At 47.4% G+C, this 23,751-nt stretch overlaps 1 protein-coding gene across 1 annotated transcript in view; it reads left to right on the forward strand.

Annotated features, from left to right (window-relative positions):
* Positions 1 to 21,487, forward strand: part of PTPN21 (protein tyrosine phosphatase non-receptor type 21) — a gene marked incomplete at both ends in the record, with an annotated part of 52,161 nt that extends 30,674 nt beyond the window's left edge. Inside the window, 11 exons of the mRNA XM_084241049.1 lie at positions 14 to 101; positions 1,091 to 1,170; positions 8,060 to 8,120; positions 8,743 to 8,827; positions 12,177 to 13,612; positions 17,865 to 17,999; positions 18,801 to 19,022; positions 20,021 to 20,149; positions 20,334 to 20,568; positions 20,967 to 21,127; positions 21,359 to 21,487. Of these exons, the coding sequence (XP_084097175.1) occupies positions 14 to 101; positions 1,091 to 1,170; positions 8,060 to 8,120; positions 8,743 to 8,827; positions 12,177 to 13,612; positions 17,865 to 17,999; positions 18,801 to 19,022; positions 20,021 to 20,149; positions 20,334 to 20,568; positions 20,967 to 21,127; positions 21,359 to 21,487 (2,761 nt within the window). The remainder of the gene's footprint in view (positions 1 to 13; positions 102 to 1,090; positions 1,171 to 8,059; positions 8,121 to 8,742; positions 8,828 to 12,176; positions 13,613 to 17,864; positions 18,000 to 18,800; positions 19,023 to 20,020; positions 20,150 to 20,333; positions 20,569 to 20,966; positions 21,128 to 21,358) is intronic.
* Positions 21,488 to 23,751: the final 2,264 nt, after the last annotated feature.

Genomic DNA, 23,751 nt, shown 5'->3' on the forward strand with positions numbered 1-23,751 from the left:
TGCTCTTCACCAGGTGGCACGACATCGCCAACATGTCCCACAACAAGTGCTTTCTTGCACTAGAGCTGGCGAGTAAAGAAGAGACCATCCAGTTTCAAACTGTGAGTAGACACTAGGAATCTGCATGGAAGGCTTTTCTCCCATGGGAACCTTCCATGTGTGTGTGAGTGTGTTGGGAGTGGGTGGCATTCAAACAGTAATAGTTTATAGCTCGTTAAACTGAAAATTTAATATTTTATATCATTTTGCACAATAGCACTTGGCCAAAAGTGGTTGCTCAATAAATAATTCTGTTTATTTATTAATTTTTAAAGAAGCTATTCACAGCTTCTTTTTTTTTAAGATTTATTTATTTTTTTATTTATGCATACAAGAGCTGGAGTATAGGCCAGAGGTGTGGGGGGTGAGAGGATTCACCAGAGACAGAGTGGGGAGCAGAACAGGCAGACTGACTGAAATACACTGCTGAGGGGAGCAGCGGGAGAGTCAGGAGAGGTCTGCCGCGCTGTGTGGGTAGCTCCCTGGCTGGGGATCGAACTCGCACTGCAGAGGCTGCAGACAGCTTCACAGGCTGCGTCTTAACCCCTTGTGCCACCAGGAAGACCCCTCAGTAAATAATTTAAATGACCAAATGAGTCCTTGGTTAAGTGCTGTTTGATCACGATGATCTCTGGGGACATGTCAGCACTGGGTTCCTTAATTTCTATTAAGGAGGACTGGCTCTGTAGAACTCGCATTTCAGTTAGTTTTTGCTCTTCGCAGAGACAGTATTGAGTCACTGAGTCAACTGTCTTATTTTAAAATGTCTTTGAGTTTTTGTCCATAATAAAAGTTGTTGTTTTCAAATTTTTTAATTTTTGTCATTGGAAGCTTTGGGAATCACACTGTTAGTTTTTTTTGTCTTATATCTTAAATCCCAATTACAGCACTTGCCCAATGGGCATAGTATTAGAAAGCTGAAGAAAGAATCACAATGAAATATTCCTCTGACATAATTTATGAGCCGACTCTACTTGTCCTCAAGCTCGTCACTGGAAGTGTTGAGTTGTAGGTGTGCTTCCACTTACTTTGTGCATATTTCGTTTGCTAGGAAGACATGGAAACGGCAAAATATGTGTGGAGACTGTGTGTGGCACGACACAAATTTTACAGACTGAATCAATGTAGCCTGTAAGTACCTCCTGCTCACGGTGATTGTAAAAAATGACCGGTTTAGCAGTTTTTTCTTGTGCTTATAGTGTGTCATCTAGAAATGTAAATGTTGTTTAAATAGTCATTTTCATGACACTTTCATAATAATCTTTGCTTTTGTTGCATGTTAAAATGACATTTCTTAGCCTTTTCCATTAATTTTTGAATCAACTTCTAGTAACTATAGATATGCCTCTAAGATTTTTTTCAACTAATTGCTAGAATTATTCTAATTCTTGAAAGTTAAAAAGAGAATGTCCCTTATTATTTTTTAATCAATGACCTGGTCAGCATTTTGAATAAAGAGTGCTCAGCTTTTCAAGTCATTTGAAGCATTTATGCCTGTTTTCCTAGCGTACATTTTTCTTAGCCCCCTCTCTGCTGGATCATCCCCACCGATATACAAATGTGCTGTGATATTTCACATTTTATTTTATTATTTTTTAAAGATTTATTTATGTATTTATACAAGAACTGGGATACAGGCCAGATGTATGGGAGGGTGAGAGGACTCACCAGAGATAGAGTGGGGAACAGAACAGGCAGAGTAACGAAATACACTGCTGAGGGGAGCAGTGGGCATGATAGGAGAGGTCTGCTCGCCATTTAGGAACCTCACTGGCCAGCTGGGATCGAACCGGCGCTGCAGAGGCTGCGGACAGCATTACAGCGTGGCACTCAACCTTGCCTGCGCCACCAGGGGAGGCCCGATATTTCACATTTTAAAACACTTCCCTCCTTTCCCTGTGCCCACTAACTCTCCTTTAGACCGGGTTTCTCGAAAAGAGTTCAATAGACTTTCTTTCTCTCCTTCCTTCCACCCTGTTTCACTTAAGCGGCCACACTACTGGCCCTGTTTCTCCCAGTGACAGCGGCCCTCATGGTGACTGTTCTTACACTTAACCTCTGACCTACCCCTAGGCACCCTGCTCCTCTCTGGCTGCCAAGACACGCTCTCTCCTGCTTTTCCCCTTTCTAGGCTGTTTCTTCTCAGTCGCCTTTATTGGCTAATCGTCCTCTCCTGCTACACTCATGCTCTAGGCCACTGACCTGGTCTTAGGCTTAAAAATAGCGTGTGTACGCTGCACATGCCTCAAACTTGAATTCTAGTCTTGTCTTACCCCCACACATCCTACTGCCTACTTGATATCTCCACTTGGGTGCCTAAGAGGCATCTTTAATTTGGTATGTATAAAACCAAATTCTTGATTTGCTGTTCCTCTTTCCTGAACCTGTTTTCCCTACCTTTTCCCTGTTCTATAAATAGCAGCACACCATATTCACCCAGTTGTCCAGACTCCAAGCCTGGAAGTCCCACTTGATTCCTGTTTCTCTTTCATGCCACATCCAGTTCAGCCAGCTCTGCCTTTAAAATGTCTGAAATATGATCATTTTTACCACCTCCTCAACTAACAACCTAGTGCCAGCTGGCACTGCCACGTTAGGAAAGGTTTTCCAACAAAATGACATTTAAACCGAAATTTAGTTTCACTCCCTCCCCATAACTGTGCTTTAAGCTGTCCTCTCTCCTCTGGCCTATTGCAGCTGCTCCCCATCTGGCCTCACCTCCCCAACTTACCTCTTTCCAGCCAGTCTTCAGGATGAACAGAATATGTAGCCTTCAGAGTTATAGTGCAGTGCCAAAAGGGATTGGGGCAGACTTCTGAGATCCTCCTAGGCCCCTTGATGCTGACTCTCGGAACCCATCAGCCCTTCCAGAGCTAGTGTCCCTCAATGCTCAGGGCCTTTGCTGGGAAGCCCCCCCCCCCCCTTCTCTGCCTGGCTGAGTCGTTCTCTAAGAGCCGGTTTAGATGAAGCTGCCTTGGTACCATCACACATTTAGTTTGCTCATCCTTAGTACCACTCTCGAAGTTCTGGCTTTTTCCTACCCCTTTCATAACTGTGCTTGTAATTTGAAAATGCTTATTCTGTGTTCAGCAGTTTGCCAAGAGTTTAGATCTACTTTAATAATTGTTAGGTGGGGATGTCACTGTCCTTCATAGAGGAATGTGTGGAGACTCCGGGAAGTGAGGTGCTGTGCCCCCGCTGGACAGCTGGGCCCTGGACACCAGAGTCTATTCTCTCAGCCACTGTTCTGGCCGGTTAGGGTAGCAGACCTGCTGCCTGCTGTGGATTTGATTTGTCTGTCTTACCCAATGGAACTCCACAAGGGCAGGTTCTTCTCTTGTCCAACAGCCTTCTGGTGTGTGTGGAAGTGAAAAGACCTCGTGAGTGATGGGAGTCCTAGGGGAGCAGATCCTTTTGTAATGGGAAAGCAATCTTGAAGGACTTTGTCTCTTAGGGCAAGGGAAGAAGAGGAATGGCTGTGAACGCGCTTTCTCTTTTACACCCAGGATGTGAAGAAAAACTGGTCAGCAGCAGCATGGCAAAAAAAAGGAGGCATGCCCATCTTTGGGACACAGGAAAGAAAAGGAAAGGAAATGACCAAGGAGACCCATTTAGGAGCACTGAGGTCTGCCCTTCAGGCCCCAGTGCACCTCTCCTCCCTGTGTCCCCCCCCAAAGCAGGGTTTTAACAGATCACCCCTGATGGTCACATGGTGGGATTTTGGAAAGCACTGACTGACAGGGAGGAGCAACCCTACTTACTGAATGTGGGAAGGCCTTTCAGCTTCCCAGAACTTTGCTGGAGTTCTGCATAGATTTGTATATGAAGGTGCGCCCCCTTCTGGCCGGAGTGAGTGTTGCTGCGAGTCCAGGACTGTTCATTGCTGTTCCCTGGGCTGGCCAGGTTACCTGGCGGTATGTGAGGTTATTTTAATGCAGAAATCTGTTCTGAGATGGGAACAATAGATAGTTCCAGCTTATTGGAATATAACCTTAAGTTTAAAACCTTACATAAGTTTAAGAATACTTATAATATTGAGCCATCTTTACCTTAGTTCAATCCTTTTCTGGAAAAAAGGAATAATCAATTGGTTTGAGTAAACTCTAAGCTATAATCCCTTTCCGATAGGTGTCCATATTGGTTGGTGATTAATGTCCTTAGTTCAGAGAGGTTTTTTTTTTTTTTTTTTTGGCAGATCACTACCCGATAATGATTTTAAAGTTCAGAGGGAAAAGAAATAGCAAATCCAGTCTTAAAGATTTAAATTTTTTATTATTGCTGTTCATTACCAAATATAAGTAAACCCCATTAATATGGTCTTTCATTTTCCTATATTATTTCCATCTGTATAAGGAAAATATGCATGTTTGTTAAAATGAAATAGTTATGTTTAAGGAGCTATTTTCCACATTTTGTTTATGATCTGTTATAATCTATATGCAGTGGATTATGGAAGTTCCTTTCCATGAATGATTCTTATGTAATTACTTATGATGGTTGACAACCCACTTCACTCTATGGTAAATAAATTTATTTCATGTGAGACTTATCCACCAAGTAAAATAAATTCTTAGCTTTCATTATTTTGATGGGCAGTGGAACTAAAAGTAACCTTTAATTTTTATATTCATTGCTTTTAAAGCTCTCAACTTAGACTGTGAGTCACACTTAATATTACAATGATTCTAAAGTATTGAGAGACTTGCTCTCATGGTCCAAGTTGGAAATTGCTGCAGGCCTGGGACTGGATGGTGAGTTCTGGTTGGGGCTGAGGCTGCCTCTGGCTCAGGAGATGGGTTCTCTGAGCATAGAAAGGTGGGCTTTACTCCTGGATCATCCCCCTGCCCTGCCCCTCAGTCCCAGTATATGATACAGAGGTGTTTGGATGACCTTATGTGATTCACGTGGCCCTGATGCAGATGATGATGGACTTGAATTTATACAATGACATGATCCATCCATCTCGCCGCCCCGTCCTCCAAACAAGGGTCTTTAGGTGGCAATCATTTTTTGGTGTCATCCAATGTTAGATATCACAAATGTTAGATAACAACAATCTTTCTTTCCTTTTAAATTTATAAAATGGGGATAATGAGGCCTTTATGTAGCATTCCTTTACGGTTGAATTAGGAAGTAAGTGAGAAAAATAAGAAAATGCCCATCTGTCAAAAAGTTTCTTTCAATCCCTTCTCCCCAGCCCAAGCCCTGACCAGCATCCTATAATTAACCTCCATCATCTATATGAAAAGAGACTGGGAGAGACAAGGGATCTCAAGAGGGCTCTTGATGCGGGAGCCTTTTTCTCCTCTCTGTGTGGGGAAGGGAAACACGCTGTCCCCCAACTTGCAGAGCCAAGTGCTGGGTTTCTGCAGACTTTCTCTTGAGGGGAAGTGGGACCACTAGCAGGTGCGTGCTGAGCACAGTGGGGCGCTGGTGTGAGCTCCCTGCAGTTCAGGCCTCTCAGTGAATGCAGCTGCGTTGTCCATTCTGGAGCCTTGTGTGGTCAGGGCACTGACTGAGTTGGCCCTACCTGGAAGCCAATGAGACTGCCCCATCTTCTAGGCCTTCCCCAGGGTTTGAAGAAACTTAGGAGGCCTGGAAGGAGGTAGAGTAACTCCTAGTTCATTAGAGGAAAGTCACCGAGACCAGTGTTTTCTAGGCATTTCCACCATCCAGCACATTTCCTGTTCATCAAAATCTCATTTCCCTTTGCTTGCCATTAATATGTAAGAAAGGAAGCTCACAAAGCAAAATTAAGTACACTCTTAGAAAAATGAACTCAACCGTGAATGTTTAGTAATAAGCATCGACTCCAGTGCCCACTCACTGTGCCATTCATTTGTTCAGCACTGGGGAGTTAGTTCCCTGTGTGGCAGGCACAGGGATCCGTGGTGTCCTCCTGCTTCCATGGCGCTTGCAAATCATTTGTGGTCAGGGGTTGGGGAGGGGATCAGACAAGTAGTCAATTAGGAATCTGAGCTCAGGAACCAGACCTGCCTGGTTCAAATGCCAGTTCTGCTACTTATCTCCCATGTGACCAGGAGCAATTTACTTAATCTAAGTATCACTTTCTTCATCTGTAAAATCAGGATAATTACCAGCCTCTTTTATGGGGCTGGTGTTTGGATTCCATGAGGTAACTACCTACAGCTCCCGTAGCACTGTTTCAGTCAGTAACATCATTTTTATTCTGTCTTCTTCAGGGTTCAAATTCCAGGTTTTTCCCCCTCTAAAAATTCTTCAGCTGTCTTATTCTTAGCACCCATCAGCATAGTGCTGGTCCCTGAATTCTGGAAAATACAACCACCATTCACACCCTTTCCCCCTGTGTGTACCTTTGGGATCACTCATCTCACAGTAAATTGTGTTATGAGAACAGGGAGGCTGTCTGAAGACTGGCCTCGGGGCCCGGCTGCCTGCAGTGGGGTCTGGCAGGTGGAGACCACCGTGGTTTATGTTTAGCAGGAAGCAGCCCCTGCTTGCTGTGTGTGGTGTGGCCTCCCTTGGGGTGCTGCCAAAGTGGAGCTGGCGTGGGGGTGTTGCCGTGGGCTCAGCGTCCTTGGAGCTGCTGTTTGACACACTCCAGTTTTATTTTTGCTGCAGGCTGGGCAACTCTGGGCATGTTGTTGGAGGACTCTCTCAGCAGCCCTTTCTCCCCATTCCTGAATTTTGAGTTTACAGTACTTTAATAGTACAGTCCATTCAGACAGTGAGTCTCTGATGGTCTAAATATAAACTTCAAAGGACCCAGCTGGCCTACTACTCCTGGCCCTGGCAATGGAGAATAAGCAAAGGCAAAGTAAAAAATGTGGCATCTGCCTTATTCTGGACACTGATTTTAAGGAATAGAGTAACATGTAGGATCGTAAAAAAGAAAAAGCCTAGATACCCCATCCTGACTTGTTTCACTAAGGAGGCCCCAGGGATCTGAGTGCTGGGCCTTTGATTCAGGTATTTTTGCAACTGAATAGAATTAACCTCCATTTTATTGTCATTGGCTAACAAATACTGGCAGAATGGAGCAGCTGTTGGCAAAGAGATATATATTCTTTATCAACAACCTTAATTTATTCCAGTGAGAATGAAATGAAATGATTGAAGCATTTAATTTAAAAAGTTAACTTATAAAAGCAATTGTAGTCTCCTGATGTCAAGTTCCTAGGAAATACAGTTTTATCTCAAAGGTCTTGTGAAAATAAACTAGTATTTAGAGTTTGAGTATAAAGTATTAGTTGTTAGAGTGCTAAGAAGAATGCTAATTTATGAGATGTAAGACTTGATAATTATGGTAGATTTTATGATTAACTGGATCATGTGTTCACTTTGTGATTATGGATTTCTTTTAGTAATTAGTTCTTAGAACATTATAACCAAAGGTCAAAAAATATTTTTTAATGGATTTTTAAATTTTATTTTTGCATAGAAGAACTGGGGTATAGGCCAGAGGTTTGGGGGTGGTGGTGAGAGGATTCACCAGAGATAGAGAAGGGAGCAGAGCAGGCAGATCTACTGATATACACTGCTGAGGGGAGCAGCAGGCGAGACAGGATAGGTCTGCTGCGCCATGTGGGTCAGCTCCCTGGCCAGGGATTGAACTCATGCTACAGTGGTTGCCAAAAGCACTGCGACTTGACCTCTACGCCCCCAGAGAGGCCTCTGCATTGAATCTTGCTTCCCCTGGGATGAGTTTGTGGGTGGTCTAGCTGTCCCTCTTCCCTCTGCTATGGTCACTCCAGAGGTTTTACCTCGATGAACCAGGGAAAGATGTTCCCGCTGCCCCATGCTAGTCCCGGTTTTTGGCGTTCCTGGAGGGATGTGGTCTGAGGGGTTGGGCAGCAGAAAAGGGCCAGGCCCCCAAGTAAAGCAGACAGCCTCCTTGTTTTGAGTATGTGAGTGAGTTAATTTTTTTTTTTTACGTTTGAGGATTTGTTACTTTACCTTACTTATTTTGGCAGTATCAGGAAGCGAGAGACAGAGCAAGGAGAATGTAAACATATGTATATATGCGCTTGTTTCACAGGCAAACTCAGGCCGTCACGCTGAACCTGATCAGGAGGAGGTCTTCTTCGAGGATGTCTCTGGTGAGACAGAAGGAGAAAATACATTTGCTTTTTTTCTTTCAGTGATGCCATCTTCCTTAATAAAATATACTTTTGGTAGTGTAAACTTTTAGTTTGAACTACAAAAGTGTGCTGACATTTGATATTTTCAATCAAAGAAATGGCAGTTGTCCATAGTTCAGTCCTAAAATTCAAGTTTAGATCTAATAGCTATTATATCAACATTTTTTAAATATGAAGTCCAATCTAATATAAAAACTTGGGTGATTAGCCAAGAGTAAAGAAAAGTTAAGAGCTATTTAAAATATTAGGTGATTTAATCCAGTAAGATTGAATACACTACATGAAAGCTTCTTACACTCGAATGTTTATACAAGAATTCCAGAAATTTGTCTCTTCCTTGTCTTAACCTTTTGGATACAGTTTGTTGTGCTTACTCCTGAGGTCCGATATTGGTGCACAGGGGCTTAGCATCATCATTCTGGGGGACAGTGAAAAGGACAGAGCCAGTGAGAGCTGCAGGGCCTTCCTGTGTATTTGCACGTGTAGTAGAACACCTTCCGAAGTGTTTGAAGCGGAGACTGACTTTACATTTCTTGCAGAAGAGATGTGTTAACCCCCTGTCCAACCTTCCTCTTCACAGCCTAAACCGCAGCCTTACGTGATGCCTGCCCCACCCCAGCTGCATTATAATGGACATTACACAGAACCCTACACTTCCTCCCAAGGTAAAGTGCACTCTTTCTGAGATGGCTCACAAAACTATTACAATTTGAATAAATAAATAAAATAGGTTTTGCCTAATGTTACATCCAAAGTTCTTGTCATGATTATAACTATTCCGGGTTCACAGAAGAAACTATCAGTAGATTCAGTTTCCTAGACATGTAAGATGCCCGGTGTGGCCCATGGGAGCTCCTTCGAGCAGGTTCCTGTATCCTGTGTCTTCCCCCCTCATTCTTCAAGTGGGGAGAATGGAGAGGGCATTCTGGATCGCGAAAGGTGGGTTGATTGTGACAGGTAGAGGGAGGCGGTCGTTGGCTGGGTTTGCTGCCCCTGCTCTTGGGGGACAGTGAATGCCATGGCACAGAATGGTAGAGGTTCCGGGGGAGGTGAGTGGGGTCTATTGGACTCTCTCATAGGGAACTGGAGGGGTGATTCATAGTGGAGCAAAGGTGGGGGTGCAGGGCCTTGTTGAGGTGAGAATTTCCTGGTGGAGGTGAGCAGTGCTTTGGGGCGTGGCTTCTGAGAGTCTCCACCTTGGGGTGTTTCTACCTCTTCACCCATCTCTTCTCCCGGCACTCTGCTGGCACTTGCTGGCCCCCCAGCCCCTCTCACTTCTGGAGAAAGTGTCTCTACTTTCCTCTCTGAGGGCTTCCTTGTTCCTCCTTCCTCTTTGTTGGTTGACAAACAAACTAACATTTTCCCTCTCCTTTTCCTTCAAGCTACATTTTGAATGTTTTTTCCTTTCCCTCTTCACCCCACTCTGAGAGGGAGACATGTGCTGCTGCTTCTGTTGCTTGCTGTTTACTCCTCTGCCTTTGCTGCCCCACCCACGCTGCCCGCTCACAGCCCCTGAGCCACCTCAGCTCCTCAGCTCACACTCTAGCATCTCTCCTCCTGCCCCCCCACAATAGTGTGGTTTGCTCGCCGGCATCTGTGGCCTCCTCTCCTTCTGCAAGCTTCCACACGGCCGCACCCACATGTCAAGTTCAGCAAAGATGACTGTCAAGTCTGCGTTTCCCACCACATCGTCACCCCCGTGCTTCAAGCCCACGTTTTCGTCTTGAGAAGTCAGTTATGGGAGCTCCTGCTTGGGACACCTGCACCCCCCGTACCTGGCCCAGGGTCACGACCACTCAGCCACTATCATCAATGCTTACAGCTTGCTGAGGATTAAACTAGATCTCATCACTCTGCTGCACAGGCGTGTCGTTTCCCCGCGTTCCCCACTTCATCTTTACGATGAAGTCACTTTGGCTTCCAAATTTGGCTTTTCTTGGTTTGTCCTCAGCATCCAGTCAGTTACAGTTATCCTATGGCTTCCAGCTTCCTGTGATAGCTCTTCCACAGCCCCTTCTTCCTGTCTCTACTCCCGATTCAATTCAGCCACCCCATTTTTTAACCTCTCACCAGCTATCGCATCGCCATACCTGTCACCGCCAGTCTCCTCTCTCCCCAATTCACCTGATACCCCACTGCCGGGCTCGCCTTGTCGCTGTCGTGGTTATTCCCTTGCCCATGGTCAGCGCACCACAGCCATCCCCAATCTTGCTTCCTGCTGTTCTTCCACTCCCCTCTGGCTACCTGACAGTCCAGCCTGAGGATGCCCTCTGGCTGCCATCTCCGGCTTTGCCCGAGATGCCCTTGTCCACAGACCCTGCTGCCCATGTGCTTCTGGCCAGTCAGGGCGGGCTGGGATGCGCCGTGGGAAGGAACAATTCTAGATGCCCACTGGTTGCTCAGGTGACCTGTCCATTGCATGCTGGCCCGAGGGCTCTGCTCCACGTGAGCCTGCCGCAGGGGTGTGGCCTGGGGGTGCCTCTTCGTCTGAAATGTTGGTGGGAGGGAGGAAGGGAGCTGGAACCCGGCTCTCTGCCATCCGCTCTCCTTCCCTTGGTGTTGCTAGTGGCTCAGTGCGCTGCCTGACAGCGCGAGTTGAGGCGCCTCCATTCGCCGAGATGGAGACCTGGCTGCTGATGGAGCTGGGCGTGCCGCTCACTCGAGCACCTTAGCTTCTGTGGGCTGGTTCTTATTTTCTCTTCCCTGGCCCATCAACACAGGAAGAGAGCCTTTCCACTTCTCAAAACACTTATCTCCTTAAATTGTAACACTTCTTCCTTGAACTGCTGTGATTTTCGTACATGTCTTTCTTTATTTGCCTGCGTTATAGTCATCCTCACATTCTCTCCCCAACCCCCATCAGTTCTTAGCACAGTCTTTACACATACAGGCTCACAGATGGTTTGTGGGCTGCAGAGAGGAGCCTGGATGGAGACAGTGGGCAGAGGTTGTGCTAGTGCAGACAGGCGGAGCTGGGTCTGTAGTAAGAAAGAGGGGCTCCGGAGGCCAAGATCGTGGTCTTCCAGATACAGGGAGGCCGGGGGACAAGGAGGCATTGTATATCCACGGGGAGAAGACAGTGGTGTGTTTGGGTCCTATTTCTTTATGGCGGGTGTTCTCCCAGCATAAAGTCTACACTAGACTGTGGTTATTCACCTGGATAGTCAGTGTTTGCTTAAACCATCAGTGATGCTTTTGAATCTCAAAATCAGTGCTTTTTGGAGGCAACTGTTCCCTGAAAGACTTGACCACCACCGCTTTCGTTTGAAGTATTAGAAATCAACCTCATTAGTGACAGTGTTTCAGGTCAACTACAGACTGGACAGAAGAAACTTGTTTCCTTCTAGCACTGATTAGGTATCCACAAGTAGTTCCTGTGGGTGGAGATTAGCCCCTCTCTCTGCTAGCTGTGGATCCCCTTCTGCACTGCAGTGCGGGGCCCCGGGCGTGGGCGGGTGTACTGTCTTAGCATGGTTCTTCTTGACTTCTGAGCCCCGACCAGGTCTTCAGCTGCTGGTCACGTTGTTGTACCTGAAGAAATTCAGGACCTGCTGTCCGTCTGTCTTCAGTCTAGAAGAATCTATACAAACAGCCTACACTTCCATTTAAGTAGATGCTGGAACTAACTCAGCATCAGCAGGGCCACATCCCTGCCCACGAGGAGAAAGCAGTCAGGGGCCCAGTGCCTTGAACAACATCTCTGCCTACAGTTCCCCAGACTTCCAGAAGGTCTAGATCTGGCTAGTCTTTATGGGGTGCCAAATCATGAACTCCCTTATTAGCATAGGCAGAGCCGCCCTCTTCTGTAGGTGAGGAAGCGAGGCTTGATGTGTGGTCCCGGGTCACTCAGAGGTGGTATGGGGAACGCCAGGCTGTGCATTTTCACCAGCTGCACTGAAAATGTCATCCGTGTTCAGGGCTTGTCAGGGTATAGCTGGAGCGATTGATCCAATGTAACCCATTTTTTTAAAGTCTCCCTAAATGCATTTTAAATGTCTCTCCCTCCCCTACCAGACAACCTCTTTGTGACCAACCAGAACGGCTACTACTGTCACTCCCAGACAAGCCTGGATCGAGCCCAGATCGACCTCAACGGTCGGATCAGGAACGGCAGCGTCTACAGCGCCCACAGCACGAACTCCTTAAATAACCCGCAGCCCTACCTGCAGCCGTCGCCCATGTCCTCCAACCCCAGCATTACCGGGAGCGATGTCATGCGGCCGGACTATATCCCCTCGCACCGGCACAGCGCCCTGATCCCCCCCTCCTACCGGCCGACCCCGGATTACGAGACTGTGATGAAGCAGCTCAACCGAGGCCTGGTGCACGCGGAGCGGCAGAGCCACTCGCTGAGGAACCTCAACATCGGCAACTCGTACGCCTACAGCCGGCCGGCCGCGCTGGTCTACAGCCAGCCCGAGATCCGGGAGCACGCGCACCTGGCCTCCCCGCAGTCGGCCCACTGCCCCTTCAGCCTCAACTACAGCTTCCACAGCCAGTCTCCTTACCCCTACCCCGCCGAGCGGCGGCCGGTGGTGGGGGCCGTGAGCGTGCCCGAGCTGACCAACGTGCAGCTGCAGGCCCAGGAGTACCCGGCGCCCAACATCATGAGGACCCAGGTGTACCGCCCGCCGCCCCCGTACCCCTACCCGAGGCCGGCCAACAGCACCCCGGACCTGTCGCGCCACCTGTACATCAGCAGCAGCAACCCGGACCTCATCACCCGCCGCGTGCACCACTCGGTGCAGACCTTCCAGGAGGACAGCCTGCCCGTGGCGCACTCCCTGCAGGAGGTCAGCGAGCCGCTCACGGCCGCGCGCCACGCGCAGCTGCAGAAGCGCAACAGCATCGAGGTGGCGGGGCTGGCGCACAGCTGCGAGGGCCTGCGGCTCAAGGAGAGGACCCTGTCGGCCTCGGCCGCCGACGTGGCCCCGCGGGCCGCCGGCTCCCCGCCGGCCGGCTTGGCGGACAGAGCCCCGCGGGAGGACGCGGCCGAGCCGGGCAGCCCGAGGGGCGGCCACAGGAAGTCCCTCTCCAACGCCACGGTGCTGATCCACAGCAGCGAGGACGAGGACGAGGCGGACGGGCCGGGCCAGGCCCAGCTGGCGCGCGCTCCGCCTCCAGGGCCGGCGCGGGGTGGGCACCCCCAGGACGCGCCGCTGCCCTCGCACCCCGGCGGCGCGGGGCCCACCCTCGCCGGCCCCCTGCAGATTCTCGAGCCCCCGATGCCCGTGGCAGACCAGGACCGGAGGGCCAGGGACTCCGGGCCCGCCCCCATGGCCGCCGCACCGCGGCCCCGCAGAGACGGGCTGCTGACGCCCTCCATGTCCGAGTCCGACCTCACCACGTCCGGGCGGTACCGCGCGCGGCGGGACTCGCTGAAGAAGCGGCCGGTGTCAGACCTGCTCTCTGCCAAGAAGAACATTGTGGAAGGCCTTCCGCCCTTGGGGGTAAGCTTGCGGGGTGCGCGGAGCCGCCCCCGATACCCGCTCTTGTCTGGGCGCCTCGCTTCTGTGGTGTCCGCTCTGCTTTTAGCTGTTCTCGCTCCCCGTGCCCAGTGCGCGCACACGCTTTTTATTACGTGGAACGCGGGGCTCGGGTACTGGGGGAAACAATGAGGATGGATCGGAATTTCAGTCATTTTGTAGGAGTTAATAAAAGAGATGAAATGAAACAGTGAATGTAGGAGGTTGGGTGGGATAGAATAGAAAGAAAGAATGAAATGTTTTAGCAATGCAGAGGGAGGCGTTGAGACTTGGAGGCCAGCTGGGATTGCTTTGTTAGTCACCTGCTGGTAAAAATGCACCTGGTGACAGCTGTCCAGGGCCTGTGTGTGCAGCTGGCTCCTGTGATGCCAGAGGGAAGCATCCTCAGGAGCGCTGCTCATGCTCTGTTTACTTCTCAAGGTCAGGGCCTGTGTGGATGCAGCTTGAATTGCTTGGCTGTGGTCTTAGAGCGGGAGAGAGGTTCTGGAGTTGGGAAGGTGGCACTTTGTCAAAATAGGAAACGCCAGAGTTCCAGGTTTCCTAAAGGTGAAAGTGTGAGAGCTCCAGGTGTCCTAAAGGTGAAAGTGCTCTGAGACCCTAAGGAGGGCTCCTTGTAGAAGTGGCACTCGGTTTAGTATCATTACAACCGCCAGCCAGAACGAAGCCCTGCTTACCTACTTGGGGAGGCAGAATATCAAGTGCATGTGGCCTCATCTTCATCTTCCAGCTGTGTGCCCAGCACATCCTCTCTCCATGGCCCAGTCTGTACCAGGCCCATTGTTTGTTTGTTTGTTTTTTTAAAGATTTATTTATTTATTTAATTATTTATTTATTTATTTATTTATACCAGCGCTGGGCACAGTCAGAGGCGCGGGAGGGACCAGAACCAGAGCTGGGAGCAGAGCAGGCAGAAGGATCGAAGTACACTGCTGAGGGGAGCAGTGGGTGGCAGGAGAGGTCTGCGCGCCATGTGGGACCCCCGCTCCAGTGGCCGGGGAGCAGCCGGGGATTGAGCCAGAGCTGCAGAGGCTGCTGGCAGCTTGGCAACCCAGCGCTCGACTGCTGAGCCACCGGGGAGGCCCAGTACCAGGCCCATTGTTGCATGAAGACTCTGGGATACTAAGTAACTGCGCCAAGGTCTCACAGCTAGTGAATGACTGCATTGGAATTTTAATGTTTATGTCTGAGCCTGATCTCTTACCTTCCACATTGTTCTGCATCCCGACACATTGTATATGAAATTTTGTTAAGTGACCACTTCTGGTCTAAGCCTTGCTGTTGTCTGTCTTCTCACTGAAACTTTTAAACTATGTCTTCTCACTGAAACTTTTAAACTATGAGTCCCCAAGGTTTGGAGCAGTTGTGGCTTTGTCATGTGAGTGTGTCTGCTCTAAATCAGGTGTCTGTGCGGCTCCGGCCTCCATGCCCTGGGCCCTGCTCTCTGGCCAGGCGACCGTGCGGCGTTAGCCTCACCATCCTGTCTCCCAGGGCTGCCCCCCATCTCTGCAGTCTGCATACCAGACTGGAGGGCTGTCATCGCAGCTGTGGTCTGGTCTAGTGTGTGTTAGCTCCTCCGGGCTGCTGTAAACCTCTGTGAAGGCAAGAAAGAATTCACACAACCTGATAGTGCCCTTGCAGTAGATCAGATCATATAGACTAAAACTGCTTACCCAAGTGTCATGGATTTATGTGTTTTAATGTGTTTTGGATTTGAATTGTAAGTTTATTTTGAATTTTTCTTGGGATGATACTCTCACCCACCTACCTGTACATAAGGGCCAGTGTCTCAGGCTGACTGAAGTGGCAGGTTCTGGCTCAAGACCATTGTCTCCCGGTGGGGATAAGGTGTGAATATGTGTTCCAGAGTGACTCCCCCTGAGTCCTTGAGCCCACTGGGAAGTGCCCTTTCATAGTGAATACATCCCCCTTTATATCAAGAACTAGCCATCATTTTTATGTGTGAGCCGAGTCTTTCCCCCAAATGACCTGTATTTTGAGTATTTAAGTACAGAATTTATTTAAGCCTTTTGTCCCTGTTTGTTTTGAGTGGAACTTAGCAGATCAGCTAAATTCAAGGGTTTTGATCAGTTGAGTTTCCTGAACAAGCAAATTTTCTCTCTCATTGACCTTTAAGACTTACAGAACTAGTAAAATTATGTGATGGGATTTTGCTTTTGCTCTTTTTGCATAAGGGATTCACCTTACCCCAGAAGGTGGACGGTAGCTGTGGCTAAGGGGAAAAGGTGTAGGGCCTGGAAGACTGGCCTTTTTTCCAGTAGACTGGAAAAGCTTGTGTCTAAATCCAGACCCTGCCATCTATTCTCTGCCCAGTAGGCCAGACCCTTCACACACTAGAGCCTCAGCCTCTTTGTCTGTAATGTGGTCACTCTGCCTGCTTGGCATTGTGTTAGGTGTCACATAAGGTTTGGCATAAAAAATGCCTTCTAAATTACATGGTGCCACATAACTGACTTAAATGAAAGGTTTTTATTGTTGTGACACTGATCATCATGCCTAAAGAGGCAGCTCTGTGACCTTGGGTAAGCTGTTTAGCTCTGACTTCATTTTCTTGCTTATAAACGAAGATCACTAAAGTGGGGGCTTTATTGGGGTCCTGGCTCATAGACATGCCCATCAGTATTACTGCAAGGTTGCATCATACATTTAACTTAATGACTCCCTAAGAATTGAAGCGTTCAGCCCCCTACTAGACTCTCAACCTTGACCCCTGCATAGTCATGGGGAGTTGCCAGTCTCTTATTTAATAATTGCAACAAACAAATACACTAATGTGAACTAGGCTGTAGAGGTTTAGAATTAATGAAAAACAGTGAAACAAATTGCAGACAAGCAGGAACATCTTAGAATTCTCCACCCATCCACCTCCAGAGACTTGATTGTCATCTGTAAAAGGTGGGCAGGTTTGAGCCCTCGTTCATCTATGTAAAGCTTTTCTCTCTGTTGCAGCCTTAGTCTCGTGAAGTGGCACTAACATTTGAAACCACGTGCTTGTGCTCTTAGGGCTAAGTCAGTGGTATTTGGGGCTAGTTTCCCCAGATGCCCCTTCCTCAAGTATGACTTCAGAACTGACCTCGCAGACAGTTAGCTTCATGGAGCATTTTTGAGCTGGGCCAGTGGAGTCATTTCATGCAGACAAGTGCTGAAACCACCTCACCTGACTGGGGAGAGAGGACTTAAATTTCCAGAATTGCATGAGCCACAGTTTGGGATTGGCCACAGTGGGTGTCTTTGCCCCCTGGAGATTAGCCAACCTTACAAGTCAGATGACTCCCACACCACCTCCACCCCAGTCAGCTGTTCTACTCTTGCCAGCCCACCTCTGCGTATAAGGCCCATGAGACTTCAGGCCAAGAGTGGGCCTTTTACACATGTGCCAGCTCCTTCCCTCCCCGCTGCCCAGCTTATGGAGCTTGTGTAAAGCTGACTTCATTTATGAGACAGAACTGAGAAAACCATTTCTGTCAAATTAGGGGTACTGTCCTTATAGTAACTACAGCTCCCACACAGCCGTAGATGACCTGAGGAGACCCGCATTCTTAGGCTAGTTGGCCTCAGAGAAGAAAATTGTTTCCTTTACAATAACTTTCGGAAACTTTTGTTACCAAGAGACAGAATAGAATTCTGCTGTTGCCTCCTCTCATACTCTGTCCTCCTGGGGACATGATGGGGGTTTCAGCTTGTTTCATTTTCCTGCTTGAAAAACGTGTAGTTCTAGGAGGTGTAGTGATGTGTCTGCACCAGAATGTGGGGTAGAATAGGGAGCCGCCCCAGGGGACAGCTGGTTTTTTTTCAGGATGATATAAAGAAGTAATTTATGTTTTCCAAACATTATAAAAACTTATTATAATCAAGGAATCACAGCTGACTTTTTGGCATGTCATGTTGTGAAATGCAGGAGTTCTGTGAAGGAATGCTGTCTGCCTGGAGCCTCACCTTTCATTACAACAGAGCCTTGAAACCATTGCATTTCGTCACCTTCTATCTGGGAGACTTATCAAGGCTTTGGCCTTGAAAGGAATGTCTTCCTCCTCCTATTTGTTAGACGAGTGTGTGTGCTTGTGAGGGAGTGTAGTCGCCCCTGCAGCTGCTGGCAAATGAAGACACTCCCTCTTTCCTGTCCTCAGTCCATTGAAACCTCTTTTCAAAGGGGCTGTTTCTGTGTATGTCTCATATATACATGTAAATATTTTCATAGGGAATGAAAAAGAGAGTAGATGCCAAAAAAATTGGTCCTCTCAAATTGGCTGCTCTAAATGGACTCTCTCTATCTCGACTGCCTCTGCCAGACGAAGGGAAGGAAGTGCCAGCCCGAGCCACCAACGATGAGCGGGTAGGTGCGGACACAGGCCACCCCGAGCCTCGTGAGGCTTCAGTGTGCATCTGGCCCCTTTAATAATCACAGATGAGTGTTCAGGGATTTTGTAATCTGGAACTCAAAACTGGGGCAAATTTATAGCTAATGTTGTAATAGATAATTTCAGACTAACGTGATTTTTTTTTTTTTTTTTTTTTTTTGGTGGGGAGAGTTTCTGAATGTTGTTCTTTACATCCATGGTGGTCTTGATTCTTGACAGCCTGAGAGTTAGTGGAAATCTACAATGCACATGAGCACACACAGGGAAGAAGTCATATAAGTTCTATAATATGTCTTGAGAGCTAAGGAGTTGCTGAAATTTTCAAAAACTTCCTTTGTGCCCGAGGTGTATTTGCTATGACGCTTTATTATATCAAAATCTGACAGTTACAAATTACATTCTATGCCATGTCTTCAATCTTCTGTGTGTCACGTATGATAAAATGGAAGCATCTGTTCGTAGGGGTTGGGACTGAATAGCCTGCCTGAGGATTTACTGCTTCCCAGCAGAATTCTTTTTCTCAGGGGAAACAAAATTGACCAGAGATTTAGAGACTATGAAACAAATTGCTGTAGGCCAACTTTGATTTATAGTTCTTACCTACCAACAAGATTTTTTAATTTGTACTTTGAACTCTTGCTTGCTAAAAGTTTAACTTTGGTTTCGCCTGGAATTTTCAATAGTAGATATGCTAATGTGCTAGACTTGAAATAGAAAGTGTCGCAGAATGTGACATGTGACTGTATTCATATTATCCCACATATTCTATTTTACAGTGTAGAATTCTAGAACAGCGGTTAGAACAGGGAATGGTCTTCACAGAATATGAACGAATTCTTAAGAAACGCCTAGTTGATGGGGAGTGCTCAACAGCACGACTTCCCGAAAATTCAGAGAGAAATCGATTCCAAGACGTCCTTCCCTATGATGACACCAGAGTGGAGTTGGTCCCAACCAAAGAAAACAACACTGGCTACATCAACGCGTCACATATTAAGGTGAGCAGGACACTTAGAGTAATAAATAGGAACAAGTGGAGGGCCAGTTACATTGGAAGAATGGTAAGAATTGCAATGTATGGATATGTCCTAAAAACACCCCAGTTTTGAGCCACTGTGACACTTTTATGGGGGGGGGGGTGCCCAGACACCAGGGCTGAATGGAAGAAAGCGGTATTAGTGGAGCTGAGGTCAGGCTTGCACTCTGCCCCCAGCACTGTTGCCAGGACTCGGGGAGCACTTCTTTACCTGACTTTACAACTTCATCCTTCTGAATCTGCAGGCCTCTTTCTGTCCACCCACAGGAGAGCTCTAGAGCGGCTGAGTGGCTGGTTTTCCTGGGCACACTCCCGCGTGCCTTTGTGCAGCAGTGTGCCTGGGCTGCTTGGTGGCTTTCTCCAGCTTACAAAGGCACCATTCTTCTCTTTGTGTGCTCCCTGTAACCATTTTTAAACATAATTGTATTCTTTGAGGAAGTTTTGCTACCTTTCTCCGGAAACACTAAAATGTTATTTAACTGGGGTAATGTTGCACCCATGATAATGGAAAAGTGGTGACTCACAGCTGGTAGGTGAGTAAAGCCAGATTCCCTCTTGTCTCGTGTTGAACTTCTGCTCGCACTGGGCAGGGTGCCAGTTCTATTGGGAAGGAGAAAATTTTCTTGTGGTGAGTGAATGAGTAAGGATCTAAGGTCAGGTGTTGGCTTTTCCTCTTTCCCACATTTTATTTAGTTTACAAGTGGCATTTGATGAGAGTAAAATCACGTTGGATATTGCTTCAGGTCACACAGATAGTATGTGAGTGTAGAGCACGTGAAGTTTTAAAGAAGCCTGTGGTGGGAATTAACAAGGAAAAGGAATAAGATAAAAAGCCTTTCTTTAAGCTTTAAGCCTTAAATTGAAGCCCCAGTTAAGTTCACATTGTTTGGGCTACCATGAGCATGCACACATATGTATTCTACACACCCACTCATTTTTTTTGCACTTTCCTAATTTCAGGTCTCTGTCAGCGGAATTGAATGGGATTACATTGCCACACAGGGACCGTTACAGAATACCTGCCAGGACTTTTGGCAGATGGTGTGGGAACAGGGAATTGCAATTATAGCAATGGTGACTGCGGAAGAGGTGAGCACTCGTTTCTCTTAATTGATTTTCTTAGCCCCAGAAGAGCAGTCACCGTCGATCCTGGGCAATCCGACCGTTAGAGAGAACGGCAGGGTAGGGCTGGGGCTCTGAGCTTCAGACGTGCTGCCATGCCCACAGGTGTCCATTGCTGGGCCTTGTGTCTTGACCTTTCTTTCTTTGACAGGAGGGTGGAAGGGAAAAGAGCTTTAGGTATTGGCCACGACTTGGCTCCAGGCACAACACCGTCACCTACGGGAGGTTTAAGATCACCACGCGCTTCCGCACGGACTCGGGCTGCTATGCCACCACGGGCTTGAAGATGAAGCACCTCCTCACGGGGCAGGAGCGCACAGTCTGGCATCTGCAGTACACGGACTGGCCCGAGCACGGCTGTCCCGAGGACCTCAAGGGGTTTTTATGTGAGTGTCTTTGTGCCCAGCACAGCTGCCTCGGGCCAGTTAAGTCAGCCGCAGAGAGGAGGATTTGGGTACCTTTGTCTTGTCTCATACATGCTTTGGACTTGTTTTCTGAAAATAAAGGTCTTAAGTTTAGGGGAAACTTCACAGAAGAAGTTCTTAAAATATCATTTGCACATTGAAGGCTGTCACTTGGAAAAGATCTCCACAGCAGGCCAGTGACAAAGGGGAGCCCCAGCCAGTCAGCGACTTGCCCAGATCAGTGGGTGGCATTGGTGGACGGGTAGCCCAGGCTCCTTGTCCTGCATCCTCTCAGTTCCAGGAGAGAATCTGCAAATGGAGCTGTCAGTTGGATATGACTGAATCCTTGCATGTTTTTCTATTTCTTTGGTATTTCACAGCATACCTGGAAGAGATCCAGTCTGTTCGACGCCATACAAATAGTACAAGTGAGCCCAAGAGCCCCAGCTCGCCATTACTGGTGCACTGCAGCGCCGGCGTGGGGAGGACGGGTGTGGTCATCTTGTCGGAGGTCATGATTGCCTGCCTGGAACACAACGAGGTGCTTGTTTCCTTTTCTTCAGCGGGGGAGGGTGGGGGAGTTGGCCTGGGCACAAGGCCAAACAGAGAGGGACCTAAAGCCCAAATAGCTTGTTCTGAATGTGTTTCCTGGGTATCTAATGAAGGTGCTTAGGGAGAAAAGAGACTATCCGGCTCCTAAGCAGACTTCTGTTAGGGCACCCCCTTTCTCTAGGGGAGTGGGGCGCCATCATTGCTCCTTCTGTCACCCCAGGTGCTGGACATCCCCAGGGTGCTGGACATGCTGCGGCAGCAGAGGATGATGATGGTGCAGACGGTCGGCCAGTACACGTTCGTGTACCGAGTTCTCATCCAGTTCCTGAAGAGCTCGCGGCTCATATAAGCTCACAACTTGGACGGGACCCGACGGGGGCGGCGTTTACAGCCGAGAGTGGGCTTGCCTGCCTCACGCCTTCTCCTGGACGCGCCTTCTCCTGGATGCGCCTTCTCCTGGATGCGCCTCCAGGCAGAAAGCTGCGTCTGGACAGGAGTGAGGCCATGAGTGGCTGCACTGAAGGAGCACGCTGGGCACAAGCCAATGGGGGGGTTTTGGCGGGGGACGGTGTTGTAGAGGACCTGGTTCCGAGGCCTGGCCTGCTCCTGCCACTACTCTGCAGTGCTGGCCCTCACCCTGGAGGTCGTGTTTTCTAGACAGCTTTCTATTTTGCTGAAGCTACGCTGGGCAATGCTGGCAATCATTGAGGCGCATAGATTTCTAAAGCTAGTTTTTGATAATGGAATTTTATTTTATGACTAAAATATTTTGGGCTTTCTTGTCGGTAAACTGAACTTTCTGTGGTGATGAGCCGCAGAGGAGAGGCTCCTTTATTACTTTGTCTTTAAAACCATGTTACTATCTTTTGTTATTTTAAAGAATCTTGAATACTTAACAGTTTGGTTTCCAAACCCAAAACTACAAGAGGAATCTAAAAGTGTTATTTTAAAACATAGAGAAAGTGTTTTTATATTCAGAAAATTTTTTATCCTAAAACTTCTATATATTTGTACTGTCGATATTTTCCAAACAAGAATTTGCTCAACTCATTAAGGTACTGAAATGAGTCTGCTAATGGGAGGGAAAGTTGGGAATGAAGGTACAGTATTTAAAATGTAACAATAATCAGATTCGCTCATTTTTTCAGTATTATTCATAAACCTGGATGAGTTTGGTTTTATTGGTTGAAAATGAAGTGAAAAACAATTGGATAGGATTGTTTTAAGCACTTTTTTTGGTTAAAAACAATAAATCTGAGTTTTAATATATGTGTTGTTTTATAGAGTAAGCAATAGCAGCAGCGATGGACATTGCTTCAGCAGTGTTTTGGAAGTGGTAAGTGTTAAGGATGTAGGATGACTGGGACGAGAGCAAGTGAGGTGTAAGTTCAGGATGGGAAATGCAGGGTGCCCTTGTCTTGTGAAATACAGTATTACCCGTCTTCGGACTGAGGCTTGGGATGGAGGTCCCCCAGAGGTAGGTATCCCCAGGAAATTCAAGGCCTGTCCCTGTCAGTGACTCACTTTTTCCTTGGAGTTTTTCCACCTAAACCTGTATTCTTTAACAAATAAAATCAGGTTTATTACTATCATTCAAAGATGCTTTGAAGAGGCTTGATCTTCCCTTGGTTGTAGGAAGGGGAGAGTTAGTAATTGTTTCACGTCACCTTCCAGAACTACAGCCCAAACTGGCAGGTCCCCCAGGAGAAAGCTGTGGTATTCAAGAGGTACTTGAATTTTTGCTCCTTAATCTCCAAACTTCACTGGAGAGATCAATTTTAGCTACGTGGTGTCATGCCCCCATCCTATTCAGCACATCCCAGTGGGCAGAGTCAAGGCGGGCACGTGGTGCCTGACCTAGGCCAGGATGGTCTTGTACTCGGAGCTGAGTAGGTAAGGACTAAGCGGTACATTTAACCGAAACGCCACCTCTTTTTTCCTTTTCCTGAGGCTGCTTCTCCAAATGTCAAATCAGACTGTTTCCCCAACTTACAATATCCTAGGGATGGTTCTGATTCTCAAGTTAATCCCTAAGGCAGTTGAACACGCCTGTTCTTCACGCGGTGTGTATCTGCCTACCTCTGAGTCACCCAGAAATCAACCACTTCAGAGGAAAATTCAAAAGATATCGATAAAGTGAATGTTGAAAGTGGGCATATTTCTCAGTTAGGTACAACATAAGAATTTTAAATCTGAATTTATTTTTAGGAGTCTGGTTTAAAGAATCATAGACCGAGGTGTAAATATTTATTATAAGAACGGGATGAGAGTTTCATGGTGATGGTTCCCACCTCTGCACCATGTAAAGGAAAGGAGTGTTTCTGAGGCTTTATTAGGTCTTCCACGGTACGTTTTTAAAAAGTGCTTTTCTGTCAGGTTTAAGCATGATGAAACGTCCCATTGACGAGAGCGTACTGTACAACAAAAAATCTGAAGAGTAATATATATTTGTATTCTTAGTGTAATAATTTGATTCTAAGTAAATTGCTTATGAAGACTAAAACATACCCTATAAATGTCACTCTTAAAATGTATGTGTGACATAGTTTCTAAGATCCATATAATTTTTTGTCCCTTTCGAATTTAAAAATTTTAATTACAGGTAGTAAATAT

Source organism: Talpa europaea (genome assembly GCF_964194135.1).
Source record: "Talpa europaea genome assembly, chromosome: 8".
NCBI classification, from domain to species: domain Eukaryota; kingdom Metazoa; phylum Chordata; class Mammalia; order Eulipotyphla; family Talpidae; genus Talpa; species Talpa europaea.